The sequence below is a fragment of the Centroberyx gerrardi genome, chromosome 7 (genome assembly GCF_048128805.1).
Source record: "Centroberyx gerrardi isolate f3 chromosome 7, fCenGer3.hap1.cur.20231027, whole genome shotgun sequence".
NCBI lineage: Eukaryota > Metazoa > Chordata > Actinopteri > Beryciformes > Berycidae > Centroberyx > Centroberyx gerrardi.
Window position 1 is genome coordinate 10,726,830 of NC_136003.1, and position 14,602 is coordinate 10,741,431.

The 14,602-nt window shown below is 42.3% G+C and overlaps 1 protein-coding gene across 1 annotated transcript; it reads left to right on the forward strand.

Moving 5' to 3' along the window:
• The first annotated feature begins 564 nt into the window (after positions 1-564).
• On the forward strand, positions 565-14,163 carry triobpb (TRIO and F-actin binding protein b). The gene is made up of 13 exons (XM_071902037.2): positions 565-928; positions 3,357-3,413; positions 3,963-4,031; positions 4,317-4,406; positions 4,703-4,812; positions 5,592-6,042; positions 6,714-6,963; positions 8,084-8,195; positions 9,696-9,855; positions 10,531-10,644; positions 11,511-11,597; positions 12,805-13,005; positions 13,707-14,163. The coding sequence occupies exons 1-12, from the start codon at positions 923-925 to the stop codon at positions 12,964-12,966; spliced, it is 1,668 nt and encodes a 555-aa protein (XP_071758138.2). The 5' UTR covers positions 565-922; the 3' UTR covers positions 12,967-13,005; positions 13,707-14,163.
• The last annotated feature ends 439 nt before the right edge of the window (positions 14,164-14,602 follow it).

Genomic DNA, 14,602 nt, shown 5'->3' on the forward strand with positions numbered 1-14,602 from the left:
TGAACTGAAACCAATAGCTACCAAGAGAGGATTTGGGGGGGAGTGCCACTTTGTTTGCCAGCATAAAGATATTCAGTCATGAAAAATATTGTATCTTTGTTCTATATGTTTATACTTGGGATCCTGTCAGTTTTGCTGTGCATATTTTTTGCACTAAACATGAATATTTCACTATGTTTTTTTGGGGTAATGACTGGTAGACTTAATGCAGGGGTTCCCAAACTTTTTTCATGTCAAGGAGCCCCCCCAAAATAGATTTTAGAAAGGTTTTGTCCCAGGAAAGATCTTTGTTGTCTGTCTGTACTGTAGGTGTGGAGATAAAAGGAGAGTGACACCTCTGATCTGAAAAGTCATTTTTACACATTTTCCCCTTGTGCTAACGTCTCGTGAGTGAAACTAAACGAGATTAAACTATTCCTCCTTTTGCTGGGGACCGCCAGGATCCCCTTTAACGACCCCTGGAGGTCCCTGGACCCCAGTTTGGGTAACAACTGTGCGGTTAGGTAGGCTTGTTTTCTCAAACGATCTTCGCGGATCCGCCCAGGAAGTGGCAGACAGGGCAGAAGAGAGCAGAGCGAGCTGCAGCACTCACGACTTGTCAGAAAGTTGTGAAATTCGTTTTTTTTAGTCCTACCGGCAGTTTATTTGTTAAAGGTTCAGTCGAGGGAAAACACTTTATGCTTAGGGCTTAATAGAAAAGCAGCTTTGAACGGCTGTTTGCGGTTCGCTGATTAAACATGGGGAGGAATGGCGGGGTTTTATCTAATTTTGCGTAACGTTAGCCTCCTGCGAGAAAGGGACGTTTTTTACCCGAAAGGATTAGCTAGGTAGACAGTTTTGGGGCAAGAAGGCCTTGTCTTTGCGTAAGATAACTGTACTTTTCTCTTTGCCTTTATATTTTTGCACTCTGGATTCTTTTATCATGACGGTAAGTTGTAACGTTACCTACCTTGATAGCAGTTTGTTCTCCCTGACTCTCTGAAAAGTGTCTCTTCTTCCTGACTTTATCTCAAATGAACTCTGGTCCAGGAGACAGTCAATAATATAGCAGTTTAGTTGCAAAGTTTAATAGTTATGAATGTGTTTTCGAGCAATATAGTGTTTTAACTGACTGTACCCCTGGTCTGTGTTGTTTTGATACCAGGGTGTGTGGGCAGATTTGCTTGGGACTCTTTGAAATTTAAATATTTCTTTTGTTGGTTACCTTGTGTTGTGCTTATGCCCATGGCTATGATTTCTAAATTGCTGTTCGGTTGCTGTAACAAATCTAAAACTCCATGCTAGTTTCCAGGTTGGAGCTTCATCGTTTACCCGCTGTTGTTTACAGTAGTGGGAAGTGTCATTAACCACTACGTGTCAGTTTTTACAGCCAGCATTGTCTTGCACATGTTCCCTGTTTGCACATACATGCACACAGCCAAGACAACTAGAAATGTTTTTTTTTAGACCAACCTGGAGATACCTGACTCACTAAACCACTGTAAACCAATAACGCTGACCAGTACAATGCACACATGTATCATCTCACTCAAGGGATTCTCTGATTCACATTGTATAGTGAGTAATCCGTTTAATCAACAGAAACAAGTAAAGATGAGGCTCAAACATGGCCCAACAGGCCTAAAGGACAAGGGAAGGAATACCAGTACTTTGTTACAGTGATGGGTGACAGAAACGGTGAATGTCATCTCAAACTGTCCCTCTTTCCTCCAGGGTCACTGATCTCAAAGCACATGACAAGGAAACACACTGTTGCATTCGCATTTTGTTCATAGAGAATGCAATCCTTTATAGCCTACTTTTTTTCCCCAGTGGCTGCTCCCTGACCTTGCACATGGGCACACAGTGACTGGATCAAATAAATTTATGAGGAAGTTGAAATATATAATGGATACTGTTAGCCACAGACATGGAAACTATGCCAGTCCTCCCAGTTTAGTGGAGGAAGGAAAATAAAGGAGGAAAAAGCAGTCACTGCTGATTAATGTTCTTAATCTCATCTTTCTCAAAAACAAAAAAACAACTTGCACTAATGCCATGCAGCTGTCAGCCTCCCAAACAAGTTTCCTATTGCTATCTGTCACTGATGCTGTCTCTGATGATCCAGCTGTTAATTGTGAACAGGATTTGTGTGTGTGTATTTGTGTGTGCGTGCATACCAAATATTAATCAGAAATTCTCTGAGGTGTTTTCACATGCTATTATACAATTAGGTCTATGTGATAAAATGAACGTTAAATGGCACATGGGGCTTATTAAATTCAACCGTGTTCACAGATACCGTCTTAATAAGGTTTTTGAAAACTCTGCACTCATTACATTATTCCCATTCCACAGTCTATTAGCAGTCTCCAGACCTTATAATGTGTTAGTTTGAGGAAGAAAGACCAGCAGCGTGGATAAACTACATAGAGTAAGCTTAGGAGTTACTGTGGTTTACATTAAGAATACAACTGTGGTGCCAGGAAGAGAAAAGGGCTGGTTGAAGATGAGAGAACAGACACAGAAATAAAGATGATCGGGAGAAAGCAGAATGAATGGACAGAGGAAAAAAAGACAAGGGACAGAGTTGCAAAAGAGAGAAAGGTGATAGGAATGAGAATCCAGAGAGAAAGGGATGAGGAAGAAAGAAAGAGGTTTAAAAGTGAGGAATGTGCACGTCAATGGAAGAGAGATAAGGGAGCAAACAGGAATGTACGGTGGAAAAAATTGCCTAATCTTAATCCGGGATCATCTCATCTTGAGGTACCGAGCTGCATGTTTTCCTCTTCCTGTCAAAACCGAAAACGCGCTATTCCTGGAAGTGGTGATAGAGCAGTTACAGGTTTTCATTAATCTACCGCCCCGTTGACACAGAGTTGAGACACACAAGCTATTACACAATGTGAAACAGTCTTGAGAGATGAACGGATGAGGTAGTGTTACTGTAGACTCCACTGTTCCCACTGTAAATTTAATGAGTTTCCAAATCTTTCCTCCCATCTCTAAGGATGTGCTGCTCCAATTCCTAATCTCTCTCCCTCTCGCTGCCTTGCTGTTTCTCTCTCTCTGTCTTGTCTTTTGACATCTTTTCTGTGCTCATCCTTCATAGGCATATGTGTTATGTTTCCTGTTATTTTTCACACCTCATATGTGCCTTTCCATACCATCATTGCTTTTTTTTTTAGCATCTGTCTGGTATAGAACAGCCTGTCGAGGTAAATGTTGGTTTGCTGATGTGTGTGTGTGTGTAATGTGTATGTGATGTAAACATCACATACACATTGCTCCTTTGTTCAACTTTTGTACTTGTAACATTTCTTTTAAATCTTCGGACAAAGGTCAGTGAACATAAAACTGTCTTCTTTGCCTCACAGCCTGACCTCCTTAACTTCAAGAAGGGGTGGATGTCAAAGCTGGACGACGGCGGAGAGGTAAAAATCCTACAGGCTATATTCTTGTACAGTTAAGCAGCGTGTCTTACTCCAGTCAGAAGTCAGAGGCTATCCTCCTCTCCCTCCTCCCTCATTGGCCCTTCCCTCCATCCCACTTTCCTAATGAGAAAGGTTGTGTGTAAGGCGATAGCAGCAGATTATCCTTGTTATCACAGTAATAGCTTGGGGGCCGGAGGCGCAACAGGTGGCTCCTCACTTGCATGATCCGCTTGACTGGATGAGCTTCTCGGTTCACACATCACATAAGTTTACAGTGCCATCCTTGAGGGTTTTTTTTTTAGTTCATACTGTGCAGTTGCATGCAGCCTTCCTGTTTCATTCTGACCTTTTGTCATTGCTTTTGCAGATGTTTTATTCTGCAGAACAAATGTTTTTTCATGTTTTTTAAAATCATTTTCTCAGATATTGTAATCAAATACTGTCATTGTAATGTGTTTTAATGGTTGTTTGTGAGTGTGACTTATATCACTGATGGTTGTTGATCTGGGTTCAGTCCTGGTTTAACTGATGACCTGTGTGTTTCTTTAGTGGAAGAAGCATTGGTTTGTTCTGACCGATGCTGGGCTGAAGTACTACAGAGACTCAGGGGCAGAGGAGGTATATTCTTAACTAGACGCATTCATTTTAAACAGTGACTAAACACACTCTTCCACTGTTCTGAATGGATGCTTGTTGTAATATAATAGTCTGTAATATAATGATTTCTGGCTAATGTTATTTGAGAGTCTTTGTATTTATCCTAAACAAGGCATCCATTCAAACTCAAGCTTGTGTCTAAACATTTAACCTCATATTAATACCACTGTTTAACAGAGTGGAACAGAAATCTATACTGTGTCTGATGGCTGTGTATGAATGGGTGTTGTTGTGTTTTCGGTACAGAAAGATGACATAGACGGGGAGATTGACCTAAAATCCTGTGTGAAGGTGTCCGAGTTTGATGTGGAGAAGAACTATGGATTTCAGATACAGGTGAATATCTCTTTCACGGGTCAAGTTCTCTCATAGATTGTGTCTGTGACTGATGATTTTCTTCTTTATATTCGTTCCTCCTTTTCCGTATCTGCCTTACCACACCCGCTCTCAATTTCTGCAGCATTTTCTTGTTATTCCGATATCATGACTCTCATCTGTGTCAGAATATCCTCTCACCTTTGTACAATATGTATTCAATACCTTGTCTTTTCCTTTGTCTCCTCCATCTTATCCCCATTCTACCACATCTTTCTGTCTCTCCCCTTAACCTGTTTTTTTCCTCTGTTTTCCAGACGCGGGAGGCGGTGGTCACTCTGTCTGCCATGACAGCAGGGATCAGGAGGAATTGGATCGAGGTTTTGAGGAAGAGTGTCCGGCCCAGCAGTTCTCCAGACCTCACACAGTGAGTTTTAGCCAGTAGGAGAATTGTTCAAATGTAACAAGAGGGATTGTGGAAGGTAAAGCAGTGTTTTCCCTTAAAATTTATAGTTTACAAGTTGGATACATTTCAGAATTTGCTCTAGGAGTGTGATGGATCTTTTTTTTTATAGCGTGTCCAGGCTACAATACTAAACCGTATCCTTTTCTCCAGACCTCACACACTGAGTTACAGAGCTAAATCTAACAGTGAGTTGTAAACATGCATGCTCTTATGATCGTAAAAGAAAGCAGCATTAGGAGGTTGTACACTTCCATTCCAAAAGTTGTCATTTAATTTGCGATACCATGTCAATAATGTTTGTGAAGACGTTCACCTACACTCACATGCTTTTAAAAGAGAGTTACCTCATTACTCTTGAGGCTGTGCCTCAGCCTGGCTAAATGCAACCAGATAAGAGGTCCTGTTACTCACATGCACCAGCAGCTTTGCCCTTGGAGAATTCCTGTAGCTGCATGCTTGGTCAGTCAAAGATTACTCAAAGATTACTCAGTTTCATAAATTACTTGGAGGGTTACTGTATGCTCTGCTTACATAGTGACTCATTTCCAGCCATGCCTTGATTGCTCATGGTGAGGTTGTGTATGCTGCAGCTTCACCTGTTTCATCAACCTTGATTAATTTGTGATTGATAAGTCAGTCCATGACTTGATTGCTTTATCAATAGGTCAATAGGGGATGCAAGACGTTATCAGATAATAGTATCACGGATTGATCAATCATTTCTTGGTCTCTCATTCTAGACTGCCCGACAGCAGTAGTGACAAGGAAAACTCCCACGCTCGCTCCCTGTTGTCCTCCCGTCGGTCAGCTTCACGTTATGGCGATGCCCAATTAGAAGTTCCAACCTCCGCGCCTCCCACTCATCGCAGGTTTGACTACGTTGAGCTCTCCCCGGTTCCTGCTTCCGCCAGCCCTCTCCCAGCCAGTCAGAGAGAAGCAGGGGAGGGGCAGGGCAGGGAGCACAGCCAATGGCAGGAGGAGAGGAACAGAGATGCCACAAGTAGCCAATGGGAGGCTGTGCTGTCCAGGAAGGGGCCAGGCTTGGGATCGAACCAAAGGCACCGAACGGAGGATGAAATAGAGAAAAAGTGGGCGGAGTTTGAACGGATGCCATTAAAGGAGATGAGGTCCTTACCACCAATGGGATCACGGTCCTCCAGCCAGTCAGCCAATGAGGCGCTGCAGAGGGAGGTAGTGCGTGGAGATGATTTTCCAATTTGCAAAGTTAAAGAAATAAAATGCAAATTAACCCTTCATCTGTCCAGATGAAGTAACCCTGTTTCCTGCCTGTTAACACTTAAGTCTTGTTCTGGCATGCTTCTTGCTCTTCAGCAATGATTTCCAACTAAAATACGCAGGTGGCAGATGTTATCTATATCTGTTCACCTGAGCAACACAATTAAGAAACACTAAAGATTCGCCTCTGGAGATGTAGATGGTGCTAGTGGAAATATTGCTGAAACTCCTGTTCTGTTCTTTGTGTATTGTGGTGTGTGTCTATGGTTTGTGCCTGTGTGTGCAATCTCTAAAAGTGCCCCTATTGTAAGACATGTTGGCATTGGGACACCTAAACTGATTCACTTGAGTTGACTATAATCTTCCCTTAGTTTACTCTGTAATGAACTAAATGAGTCTAAATGAATTGCTCCTATTGTTGGTTAAGCACAGAATAACCCCTCACCAGTTGGCCATTCAAAGGCCTCCTGTTTCCTCATATCCTTATCCTCATTACTACTCATAGTTCTCACTGCCAACACACCAACACTCGTGTGTCATCCCATTTAAACATCCCATTCATCCCATTCTGTCACCCTCCCCCTCCCTCAGTGAGCTTTACCTCCGTCTTTCTCTTCCTTTCTCAGGTGGCGTCACTGAGGCAACAACTGGAGCAACTGCAACGAGGAGGAGGAGGAGGAGGAGGAGGGAGAGTGGGGGGAGGTGTAGCGGGTGGCTGTGGCCCTGAGGCCCCCTGTGGCCGCAGCCTGGCAGCCATGGAGCGTGCTCACCGGCAGGCGCTGGAAGAGCTGCAGAAGCAGCACGACCGCCAGACCAAGGAACTGGAGACAGAGAGGGACAGGCTGCTGCTGGAGGAGACCAAGGCCACCGCACAAGGTCAGGAGACAGGACCGGCTATAGTAGAATAAGAGGATATAGTATACAAGAGTATGAAATTAATCCTCCAGGGGGGTTTGTGGGAAATGCGTCATAGGCCGCATATATTGAAAGAATTTGACCACATCAACAAATACTGAATATTGATACTGTCGGGTGAAAACCTTGTAGCGCCAATTTAGGTTATTTTCAAGTTTTAACATCAATTGAAGGATTCTATACTTCTCTATGGGTTGAGACAATTCTGCAACCCTTGGTGTTATGAAACCCTTTCAAAACCCACTGGATAAACTCAAAAATGCGTGGTGGTCAAGCTAAAAACAAGGCTGGTTTTCTTAGCTCCTTATAGTTGACATTTTGGAGATGTGAGGTTTTCACCTGACAACAGCGAAATGTTAGATGTCTAAAGAAACAATGCACTGACAGGTGGTTCATGTGTGTATAGTGGGAGGTGAGGGTAGGTATAAGATAATTTAATTTGACTTATGAAATGCGTAAAAAAGCAAAACAAAAAAAACAAGTACAATAAAAAAAAATGTTACAATACTAAATATAAGCTTTACTGAGCCATTTGAAGTTTGTCCAAATGGCTTAAATTGCCATAGGAAGGTCAGTCAATGAGAACGTGTCTCATCAACAGGGTTGACAGGGCTCACTGATCACTTGAGTATCAACATGAATTGTTATTGTTTTCCATGTTTTGTTTTTAGTCAAACTACACCCTGAGCAAAAATGTATGAAAGCATTATACAAAACTATGTTCTAATGCAGGTTAAGGTTGAAAACTTTTGAGCTTGTTACTGAGTTGTAGTGGGTTTATGGGTCACCATACTGTTGGTTCTGTTTCCAACTGAACTTGCCAATGCTACAATAAACTTTGATGATTTACCACTCAGTGGCTCTTAAGGTGTGTTTAATGTCAGGTCATGTGATCAGGAAAATCTTGTGGTCCTGTTATAAGAGTTCATATAGAGGTTTTGTCACACCTGCTTGATGTACTGTTTAGCTGTGAGAGAGGTCAAAGGTCAAAGTTTGCCAGCGTCATCAAGAGCAGCTCAGTGTTTGTTGTTGAGATAGCGTCTTGCCAGTTGGTAATGCTGCTTGTGTGTTTATGTTTTAGTGATGGAGGCTTTGAAGAAGGCCCACAAGGAGGAGCTGGAGAGAGAGGTGGAGAAAGCCAAGAGGCTAAGCAGCGGGGTGGCGGACTCACAGACCTTGCGAGCCCAACAACAGTAAGTATTATAAGTTCAGTCTTTTCTAGTGTGGTAGATACACACAGGCCGTCTAGATACTTGTAGGTACAGGAGACTGGCTAGCAATGCTACCAGTCTGCCGTTATGCCTGTTAGCATGACAGTTTTTAATTCTTAACTTTTTACTCAGCATTTTACTGTTGACACCAGAGACAGCCAACCATGAAAAGTTGACATCATGACTAACCAAAATACAAAATAATTTTCCGATTTGTTTCACTGACAATCTAAAAATATGTGGTTTGGATGGGAATCAGGGAGTAGGGGATGGGTGTGAACTGAGTATCTTGGTGGTAGCTGGGCAGGAGGATGTGGGATTCACTGATGTCCACATAATATGTACACAAACAAACAGCGCATATTCATGTCTGCCTGATTTACACACAGAAGATCATCATCTAAAAGCTTTTATTTTACTCTTCACTAAAGGCTGAATTACACATGGGTAACTTTCTGAAGTGAACGAGATTTTGACAGACATCAAGCTTTTTTCCAAAATAACAGAGTGTAAAATAACAATGGTTGCTGTCTGGCTTGGGAGTTGCTGTTAACCACTACAAGGATTTTTATTATGAAAATTTCCACTGGTTGGACAAGTAGCCCTGTCTTGTGTGAGCCTTTGAAGAAATGGCATGCCACTCTATGTAGCCTACTTTCATTATTATTGGCAAAATTACCAATCCACATTGTCTGAAATATAGTGCTTGTTTGTAGCATGGCCCTCAAGTCTCTGTATAGAAAACATTGGTCATTTATGTGAATAGCTCTCTTGTGCTTTTAAGTGGGTGCTAGATGGCCATAAAAGGGCTTTCTATGAAAAGAAAACTAGAATTTGGAGACTCCACAACAATCCAGGATTCCTTGTGTAAGCCGGGCCATTACCGCAGAGGCCACTGGCTCTTGTTAGGCGCTTTAGGAATGTACAAGAATTTGGTCATGGATTAGTTTTCCTTTGTCAGCTTCCCAAGGCCTTTGACACGGCGCTGTCTCAGTGGCAGCTACTGGAACCTGCATTTCAGAGTTCATCTGTCGCCTGCTCTGCGTTTTTGCTCTTGTGGTTATTGGTCATGAGCAGAAAAAACCTCTGTTAACCGCAGTAGGAAATATTTGCCTCATCAAAACAGAAATAAACTCTTTCTTGCGCTTTCTATTTTAGAGCATGTCAGTGGTGTTAATGATGTAAACATGAATCCCACCCACCTGTTGCTTTAGAAGTGCAGTCAGTGCAGAGCGGAGGAGCATTTTCATTGGCTGTCTGCACATATTGTATAAGCAACAGTCATCCCTTCCAGAACAATGCTGTGACATAGATGAAAGAGCTTGCATCTAAGCCTGCATGTGGTTACTTTGCATTTTAAATATTTGATGTTCTCACAGAACTTACAACATTGCAACTGTTTGGTCTGCAATTTAGCCGACCAAGCCACAAGAACATCAGTACTCATACAGATTTGTGAACGTCATGATGTCTTTTCCCCAGGGCAGAAACGCAGACCCTGCAGAGAGAGCTGGCCGGCTTGTCCGAGCGCTACTCTCAGAAGTGTTTGGAGCTGAACCGGGCCGAGCAGAACAACGCTGAGAGGGAGAGGGAGATCAGCCGCAAGGAGAGAGACATGGAGCAGCTGAGGAAGGAGAACCAGGTGAGCTATCAGTAGATTTAAAAAAGGTATGCAGGGTAAGAAGACAAACAATGGAGCAGTCTTTCATCTTAAAGCCATAGTTAAGTCTAAATGAGTGATCATTCCAGACGTTGACCAGTATACACTATCAGACGTAACTCTCATATATAGCACAAGAGATAGTTACATTCTGTGTAATGGTAAATGTTTCACTCTGAGAAAACGTATATGGTCGAAGATCTCGTCTTAAACCATCACTTTATCCCTCATTTGATTGTTTTATTTACCTAGGGAAATCTGAGAGGGCTTGATAGCTATTGGCAACATTACAGAAATTTCAGCTATTCCCTTAGAGGGGGAACTTTGATTGTTTCGGTAAAATCCTCTCATTGTCTCTTGTCATTTTCCTACCACATAGGGGCTTATTTAGCTGTAAGGTTAAAAAGGCTGTAAAAAGCAAACCATTGGAGCTATTGGTTGCGTACTACTAATCTTGTCTACCATAAAACTTCAGTAAATGCCTGGTCTTCACTAACCCATCTCTAATTGGCCATATTTGTTATTGAAACAAATACCAAGGACATATACTGTATATTATTAAATTTGATAGGAATCAACTAGGGTCTGTGATCCGCCGTCTGAATTTATGTCAACTCATGAGATTCCATAGACATCATTGGATATTTTCCTCTTCAGGACTTACAGGCCCGTTTGATGGAGGAGATCAGCCGGATCCGCTCTACCATCACAGGTCAGGGGTCAGAGGGCATCTCCAATGACAACAGAGACAGGACGTCCTGTGAACTAGAGGTAGGTCATGGAATGAGAAGAGATATTTTCACCTGTCATGCCTCTCCAACCACACTGCTTTAACTAGACCACGAGTCATAAACTGAGTAATACGGGAGGTTTGAAAGTGAACTGGCGTCAGGTTGATATGGGCACGACATATGAATTTGTATCCCAACAGCCTGTGAGCTTTGGCATAAATGTGCTGTATACTTCACCTTTATCTGAGAAGTCTGCCCTCTAGTGGGCTTCATATCCCCTGGCCTGAAAAATGCTTATGATTTCCTTGATATAAATAGCTGCTCAACAACAGCAGAGCCAGTGGGTGTCAAGACAAAAATCCAGTCAGTGCTAGGAGTACAGTGCCTGAAACATCACGAGCAAGCCTGTTTTCATTCCTACAGTTGGAGTTACTCCTTTTTTTAAAAATGTAATAATGATACAATACTCTATTGATCCCCTTAGGGAAAGGGTGGTCATGGTAAGCTCTTACATTTAGCAAAATATGATGATATTTTAAGACTACTTTCTGTTTACTGAGTTATTAGTAGCATGCATTGTAATATAGTTGTACATTAACAAAGGGAATGTCATCTTGAATCCAACTCTCTGCTTGCAAAACTGCATTTGGCTTAGAATCAGTGGGTGTAAATTGGCCACAAACCCAAGTTATGATTGCATAGAAAGCCCACTGTGTCTGTAGATAATTAAGCACCAGGACACAATTACACTGACATCTTTAGTGGACAAGAGGTTGATTTTGTCCAGTTGCCTTTGTGCCTCAAATGTTAATTATAAGGATTTAGTTTAATTGCATGGAAGCTTAAATAGATGTTGTGTTGCTTTTGGCAGCAAATGATGACCACCCTGTATTGTTTTTCTCCCAGGTTCTTCTCAGGGTGAAAGAGAACGAGGTGGAATACTTACACAAAGAGATCAGCTGTCTAAGGAACGAGCTGCAGTTTCTTAACACGGTACTGTGTGTGTGTGTGTGTGTGTGTGTCTATTGATCCGTTTGTGCCAGTGTGTGTGTTTTTGCTGTGAACCCTACACCATTAGATGAATAACTTGGAATGTTAATCCTCACATCTATGAACAATGTCTCCTTAAGTGTCTTATAGCCTGGAGGCTTTCAGAAAGTGCAGTGCAACAAGTTCCCAGGATTTTCTGGATTATCATCAAAACATTGAAGTAATTAACGTTAAGTTCATTTGCCAGGTAACCAACATAGAAACCGTGGGATAAATCTGTACCCTCTGTGCTTATTTGTGTTTGGCTTAGTTTTGGGTGTTCTTGCAACATTGCTATAATTGAGGAGAAAACCTGACAAATCCTGGTGGCACAACGCATCATTTGCTTCAATGTACTTGTTGCTACAAAGAGATGTTCGAGTAATGGAGCGGGTTTGAAGCCTTTCAGTGTGTGGTAGAATGCTTAAGTCTTTGCATCAGTATTGCTGTTCAGACCAGCAGCTGAGAAGATCCTGTGATTACTATATGTGAACTCCAGCTCTGCAGGTTGCTCTGTCATCTGTATAATGTCTTTGTCCCCTCTTAAAGAAAAAAACACCATAAAACACCAGCGCAGCTACAATGGAGTTTGATAGCAGAACCGTTTTCGGCCATGTACCTCACATCAACAGTAAACATCAGCAATGAAAGAGCAAGAGCTTCTTTCTAGACTCAACATTTTGCACCAACGTTCAACAATCAGGGAGAAATCAATTATGGAAGAGGTAGAGATACCAATTTCTCCACCGACAGTAGCCTCAATAGACCAGAATGCAATGCAGCCACAAGATGAGTTTTGAGTAAGGGGCGTGTGACTCTCCCTTTTTTAATGACTAGAAAATCTCTTGCTCTCTTGCTCTTACTATGCTATCACTATCAATATTGCTATTGCTCTGTCCACCTACATTTACTGAGTGCAACAAGTTCACGCTCGTTCTCAGGGGGTCCAAAGTCATTCTGGAAAATGAAGGAAATCACTAACTGAAGTAGAAGTAGATGAGGCAGGCTGAGAGAAAGTAGGTACACCAGAAAAGTAAATTACAACACTTCATCAGAAAATGACTCCTGGAATGCATTGACCATCACAGACTGATGATGTATAACAAGAGTAAGAGTATCTAAGTGTGGATCTTTCCTTCAATACTTCTCTCTACTACACCTCCTCCTGCAGGAGAAACGGCTGGCCTGCGAGCGATATAAGGAGGTGCACGAGGAGCTGAGCGGGATGAAGGGCCGGAGCGAGCGGGAGATCCAGAGTCTGAAGGAGCACCTGAGGCTCGCCATGGCTGCTCTGCAGGAGGGACAGACGCTGGGCAACAGCCTGGACCACTGAGACCCAGCCGCTGCGGCTGACGCTCTGACACAGTGTCGGGTAAGGACGAATGGAAAACAGGCAGGGGGGAGGGATGGAAGGAGGGAAAGACAGATTCTGGGCAACAGCCTGAACAACTGAGACCAGACACTGGGGCCAATGCTCAGATAGGCACAGGAGAGGCAGAGAGGGAGGGATGGATGGATGGATGGATAGGTAGCAGGGATGGAAAAATAGATGCTGGACAAAAGCCTGTACCAAAGAAACCCAGCCACTATAACTAAAAATCAGGCAGACACAGACATGTATTACCCTAGTCGAGGGAAATTGTCTGTGAAGCCACATTTACGTCATATCAGATTTACTGTAAATACAAGCTGGAGAGGGATACAAGCTGCTGACTGGAAAAAAACGTTATGTCAGCCTCCGAGTAGGCTGACATAACGTAGGCTACATGTGGGAATTTTTTCCGATATCTCCCACTTAGTGTCATGCATTACAGAAGTGTGTCAACACAAGTGGCAAACACAGCAGTGAATCCACCAATAGCGGCAGTCCAAGGTAATAAAAACCTGAATTAGCAGTTATATTAACACTAATAGAATCTACTACTTTTCAGTCTAACCTTGGTTCCAGACATTTTAACTGGAACACAGAGTAATACAATTAATTAATTGTATCTTTTGGCAGACTTGTGTAATTGTATTTGTTGTAATTGTAATGTGTAATTGTTAATATAGCTGTATATGTTTGTTTTCCAGCTGTGTCTGCAGTATGGTGACTGAAACAAAGGAGGACACAGTGAGGCAGAAGAGACGATTGCTAGACTGGGATTAGTGGACATTTCTGGCTATTCGGGGACCATGATAGTGCCTTAGCTTTCAATCATTCTGCCAATGAGCAGCATAGACTAGCTATTAGCTGATCGGTTTAATTACACTGGGCCGCGCATGATATATGAAACTGCACTTTTTATTATGTTTTTTATTTTTTACTTTTGTGTGTGTAAGAGAGAGCGTGTGAGTGCACATTTGGTCTTAAAACTGGAATATTTGTTGAAAGACAAATTTTGTATTATCAGGTGTTGGCATGACATGAATCTTCACAGTCTGTACCGTATTTCTCTGCTTTTGTTTGCATAAACTGCTCCTATTCGCTGGTGTGTGCTGCCGGAGTGAGACAGCAGGAATGAATGCACCATTACAGAAGCAGAGCTACCGTCATCTCAGTTTTCCATTTTGTACGGCCTTGAGTCATGTTTACTCTGTGAAAATAGCATACGTTTGTTCAGAAGTGGGAGCTTAAATCAATTGCTGTAATTATTTCTTACCCTGAAACGTATGTGCTTCATCTTGAATATGAAATACTGTATACAGACTCTTCATGGAGATCAATACAGCAGAAGTTTCTGATTCTTGGGGAGCTGAGTTGGAAATTGATCCATGATTGTATATAAAGAAATTTGGGATCAACTTTCGATGGGGACGCTCCTAAAAGCTGTTGATTGAAGGTTATCTTACATCCAAGAATTCTTAATTTTTTAAACCATGGCTCAGAAACCGGACCTCTATTGAAATCGAGCCCCCAGTCTCCCTTAAACATTATTTGGCATTTATGTGCCACTACCACAGCAAATGACAAGTGTTGCGTCAATGAG

Coding starts and splice junctions, on each gene's coding strand:
- triobpb (XM_071902037.2), top strand. Junction 4,407..4,702: donor ACTATGGATTTCAGATACAG/GTGAATATCTCT, acceptor TCTGTTTTCCAG/ACGCGGGAGGCGGTGGTCAC. Junction 9,856..10,530: donor AGCTGAGGAAGGAGAACCAG/GTGAGCTATCAG, acceptor TTTCCTCTTCAG/GACTTACAGGCCCGTTTGAT.